At 64.9% G+C, this 5,256-nt stretch overlaps 1 protein-coding gene across 1 annotated transcript; it reads right to left on the minus strand.

Moving 5' to 3' along the window:
- Positions 1-279: 279 nt before the first annotated feature.
- Positions 280-4,965, minus strand: PPP1R14A (protein phosphatase 1 regulatory inhibitor subunit 14A). Its single transcript, XM_004601048.2, has 4 exons — positions 4,696-4,965; positions 2,023-2,103; positions 1,493-1,525; positions 280-972 (listed from the first exon to the last, which is right to left on the minus strand). Exons 1-4 carry the CDS (start codon positions 4,894-4,896, stop codon positions 832-834), a joined length of 456 nt encoding a protein of 151 aa, XP_004601105.1. The 5' UTR covers positions 4,897-4,965; the 3' UTR covers positions 280-831.
- Between the last annotated feature and the right edge of the window lie 291 nt (positions 4,966-5,256).

The raw sequence follows: 5,256 nt of genomic DNA on the forward strand, positions 1-5,256 counted from the left end.
TCCTCCACGGGTGAGGGGCCACTACTCACTTCTGGAGCCTTCTTAGCCTCTCCCTGCAGCCTCCCACCAGGAAAAAGGCTAATCAGGTACAGCAGGAGCTTCCTCTAATACTGCCTGCCAATATTTGGTGTCCACCTTGAACCAGCCCCAAAATCAATTTCTCAGCCCACGCATGAGTTCAAAGTCCTCAGAGACATCTCATAGACAAGTGTCAATGGCCCTTCCTACAGGAAGCCCTCCTGGATTCTTCCCCCCCCTTTTTTTTTTTTTTTTTTTCCCGCTTCTTGGGTCACACCCAGCGATGCTCAGGGGGATTACTCCTGGCTCTGCACTCAGGAATTACCCCTGGCCATGCTCAGGGGACCATATGGGATGCTGGGAATCGAACCCGTGTCGGCTGCGTGCAAGGCAAACGCCCTACCCACCGTGCTATGGCTCCAGCCCCTCTCCTGGATTCTTTCAGCACCTAGGAGAGAGATGACGCCTTCCCTTCCCTGGGCTCCGAGGCCTCTAGGCCCATCCGGCACATGTGCTTTAAGTCCCCTTCAGGGCCGCTCTCCATCAGGGTGACCTCCTCCATGGGCGGGGCGGGGTCTGCCAGCCCCTGCCCGGCTGGTAGCGGCCCGGCAGGATGTGAGTCCAGGGCTGGAGGTCACAGGGCCTGGCCGAGGGAGGGCAGGGGGCGTGGCGTCCATCTGTCCCGCCAGCTGTGGGGGCCGGAGTGGGGGTGGGGGCCGGCAGCCCACAGGAACGAAGAGGAAAAACAGCCACAGCGCGTGGTGTCATTGTTACGGATCCATTAAATAGGACTTTACAACGGGCCGGGCGGGGTCACAGAGGCGCGTGCGGGTCGGGGCCGGGGCCGGCGCCGGGGGCGGGGCGCGGGCTGCCCTCGGCCGAGGGGCTGCGCCGCGGGAGGCCGGGCTGCTTGTGCAGGTCTCGAAGCTTCACCAACAGCTCCCGGATGAAGTCCTGCGGGGAGGACGGGGTGCGGGGGAGGGGGAGGGGGTGGAGGGTCAGGCAGGAGATAGCCGGCGGGTCCCCGGGGACGCGGCCGCAGTGGCCCCAGCAGACAGCCTCCGTGACGTTTGTCCCTTCAAGCAGCTCGGAGCCGCTCAGAGAAACATGAATATTTTTCCCTTTTAAAGCAGGGAAGGAAGTGGGAGGGGCTGGGCGGTCAGCAGCAGGGCCCAGGAGATTGGGGGGCCCGGGAGGACGCCGGGTGGACTGTCACTGGGACCCACGGAGGGTGGCTGAGGCCTCAGGCCCGCCGCCCCGAGCAGAGGAGCAGATAGAAGACAGATGGGGGCGCCCCCAAGACAGCGGAGCCTGGTGGCAGATGGGGAGTAAGGGGGGGTGGGGACAAAGGACATCCAGGGAGCAGGAAGGGACAGCAAGAGACAGAAGCCTCCCCGAGATCCCTGAAGGTGGGGGCGGCACACAGGGGGCAGAACAGGGCGGGGTGTGTATGGGGGGCGCACGCAGGACTCACCTCTGTGGGGCTGGTGCAGGATGTCAGGAGGCCCTAGACACCCCCACGAAAGAGAGAAATTAAGAGTCAGTGCCTGACACCTCCTCAGGGGTGGGGTGCACGCAGGGAACACAGATTCTGGGGGCACAGGGGGGCGCAGCACCGCGAGAGCTCCATGAGCAGGAGGGCAGGAGTGGGGGCTGCAGTCATAGCCCAGCGGGGAGGGGGCCGGCCTTGCACGGCAGCCGGCCCAGGTTCCATCCCCGGCACCCCACGGGACCCCCTGAGGACCACCAGGGGCGATCCCTGAGTGCAGAGCTGGGAGTCAGCCCTGGGCGCCGCTGGGCGTGGCCCCCAAATCACAAAACCAACAACAGAGAGCGAGACAGGCTGGGACTGTGTGACCCCAGCACGGGAGCAGAAGGCTCGGACCGGCAACTCAGGCTCTGAAGTCTGGGGGGACAGCGGCTGATTTCGGGAGTGCCTGCCTGGCTGGGAGTTTGGGGGAGTCTCCCGAGGGATGCAGAGGGGCTGGGCCTTCCCGCCACTACCTGGATTTTCTGTCTCCTCTCCTCGTCACTCTCCAATTCCAACAAGTCATCGATGTTGACCTCATCCGGCATGTCGGCCTCCTAAGGGGGGACAAGGGGGAGTCACTGCCCCTCCCCGCCCTCCTCGCCTTTGTCCGAGGTCCCAGGGCCAGCTGGCAGCAATAATGTGGCAGTCAGGGACAGCACCGCGGAGACAGGACATCTGGGTGCTGGGGGAGGGGTGGCAGATGGGCCGACAGAGCCCGGGGCCCTGCGGCCAGCCCCAGTGCCTGCACCCTGGGCCTGTGGGGACCCGCGGGCTGGCACGGGTCTTCCCCTTGGCCCCGGTTCCCACAGTGGGAAAGAGGCCTAGCAGGGCCTGGAATGTCCAGTTCTGGGATTAGGAGTGAGGCCGGCTCTGTCCTTTCAAGGCAAAGTCTGGGCTCTAGGCTGGGGAGGGCAGTGGCAGGCCAGAGGGACAGCACTGGCCCCAGGGAACAGAGCAGGGCTCTGACCAGGCCATGAGGTGGGAGCCCCGGGGGAAGTGTAGTGAGCCATCCATTCTACTTTCAGCTGCCCCCTGGGGGCTCGAATACAGCCCCTTGGGGCAGAGGGCCAAAGGTGGATGTCACAGGCCCTGCTGGGGACAGAGCCCAGCTGTCTGGGCTGGGGACCCTGCCCGACCCTGGCCACAGAGCCCCGCACCCTCCCCTCCGGCCTGGACTGGGAGAGGGAGCCTGTGTCTGTGCAGGGCGCCTCCCTGGGGGCAGGGCCCCTCCCGATGCAGGCTGTGGGGCTCAGCCTGGGTCCATCTGTCTTCCCTGTCCTGTGTGATGCCACGGAGTCGGTGAGCTGGTCTGATCAAAGAATCTAGTCCCGGGGCATGTCCCGCAAAGCCGCCTGGGAGGGCGATATGGTCAGGCCTTGACTGGGTGCAGAGGGACCTTTGCCAGTCCAGGGGCCATTCTGCCCACAAACCCCTGGGGTTGAGTCTGGCAGCATTCGCGTGGGTGCATGCGTGTTTGGTACCAAGTGTGACTGAGAAATAATGCGGTGGGTAGGGTGCTTGCCTTGCATGTGGCTGGCTCTAGTTTGACCTTGAACACGCCTATAGTCCCCAGAGTCCAGCCAGGATTGATCCCTGAGCACAGAGCCAGGAGTAAGCCCAGTGCACTGCCGGAAGTGGCCCCACTCCCCTCAAAAAAAAAACAAACAAAAAGCAACGAAGTGTGACTGCCAAAGCAGAGACTCAATGAAAAGCCTGTATGGAGCTGTCAGTTAAGCCTTTGGGGGCCCTCTTCGTATAGACGGCCAGAGACCTGGGCACAGGCTCTGAGGCACAATCCCTGGATTCGAGCCCTGGCACCACAGGTTTCACCCGGGAGCAGTGTTGGGAGTAGCTGCCTCTCTTGAACCTTGCCAGGTATGGCCTCCCCCATCTCGAACAAAAACAAGCCAAACCCTGGGGCTGGAGTGATAACACAGCGGTAGGGCTTTTGCCTTGTTAGTGGTAGACCCGGGTTTGATTCCCAGCATCCCATATGGTCCCCTGAGCACCGCCAGGGGTTAATTCCTGAGTGCAGAGCCAGGAGTGACCCTTGTGCATCGCTGGGTGTGACCCCCCAAAACAAAACAAAACAAAAACAAGCCAAACCCTTGTGTGCCCACAGGCCCACAGTCCCTTGTTGCTTATGTGTTTTCTTTTATTTATTTATTTATTTATTTACTTATTTTGCTTTTTGGGTCACACCCAGCGGTGCTCAGGGGTTATCCCTGGCCGTGCTCGGGAGACCATATGGGATGCTGGGGATTGAACCCCGGGTAGGCCACGTGCAAGGCAAATGCCCCAGCTCCAGCCTCCGTCTTCTTTTATTTTGGGGGGGAGGTGTTGGTTTGGGGGCCATACCCAGTGTTGTTCAGGGCTTCTTCTCTGTGCTCAGGGATCACGCCTGGTGATGCTCAGGGACCCTATGGGGTGCTGGGGATGGAACTTGGAGGGGCGGTGCAGCTGTACCATCTCCCTGGCCCCAGCCTCCCTGCTTCCTGTTGGGTGGGGCTCCAACAGGGTTGTTTGAAGCCTAAGGGGCTGCAGCCTCCGGCCTGGCTGGGCGGTGGTCTGCCTGAAGAGCACCCTGCGGGAGTGCGGAAAAGAGGGGTACCCCAAATCATGTCCTAAAGGCCTCAGGGCACAGCACCGGTGTGTGGGTGCGGCCGGGTGGGCCGGGGCATGGCTGTGGCCTGAGCCGCCCAGCGTGCGCGCATCAGGGGCCGGAACGTATGTGGGTCTCGCGGGGATCACGGCGTCTGTCCTCAGTCAGACCTTGTGTCCCAGGCCTGGCTCCTGCCTGCGAGGAGCTGTGCGCGCCTGTGCGTTCCGTTGCTTCTGGGAGTGGGGGTTTGTCTCCGTGGGACTCACCGGGACCCCCCAATGCCCCCTACCCTTTCTCCAGTTCTGGCCACCCCGCCGCCCCAACTTTGCCTTCCGGTCGCCCCCCTGCCAGACCGCCGGCCCTCCCCTGATGTTTGGCCACATCCCCAGAGAGCCGGGCGTGCGCGTCTTCACCCAGGACGACACTGGGGGGACCTGACCAGCTTCCCAGTCCCCGGCGTGGGGCAGCGGCGGGCGGACGCAGCGGGCAGGGCCCCCGCGGCAGCGTCTGGGGGGGGTCCCTCCCAGGACCCTCCCCGCCTCACCCTGCCGCGGTACAGCTCCTCCAAGCACCCGTCGATCCACTTCTCCACGTCCAGCCGTCGCTGCAGCTCGCGCCGGTCGTACTTGACGGTGACACGCGCGTGTCGCTTCTGCAGCCCCCCGGGGCTGCCCCCGGGCCCGCGGGCCCGCGACGGGGACTGCAGCTTGCTCAGCACGCGCTTGCCCAGACGCTGAGCTGCCATCGCCGCCGGGGCCCCGCGCTGCGCTCTGGCCGCCGCCCCGCGGCCCCGGAGCCTCTTACGGGGCGGGGCGGGGCGGGGCGGGGCGGGGCGGGGCCCGGGGCGAGGCCGGAGGCGGGCACGCCCCCCGCGCGGCTCGGACTCAGTTTCCCCCGCCTGCCGCTCCGGGACTGCTCTGCTCTCCCCGCCGCCGGGCGCGGCTCAGGGTCCGACGTCATCCGGCAGCCCCAGATCGGGTCCCGGAGCCCAGCCTGGGGACCGACGACCCGGGCTGGATCGTTGGGGGCGGGGTCCCGGGACGGGCTCCCGGACCCGGAGTTGGGCGCCCTCTGGCGGTGGCAAAGGGCGGTACGGGAGCCCCCC

This window comes from Sorex araneus, chromosome 8 (genome assembly GCF_027595985.1).
Source record: "Sorex araneus isolate mSorAra2 chromosome 8, mSorAra2.pri, whole genome shotgun sequence".
Classification (NCBI taxonomy): domain Eukaryota; kingdom Metazoa; phylum Chordata; class Mammalia; order Eulipotyphla; family Soricidae; genus Sorex; species Sorex araneus.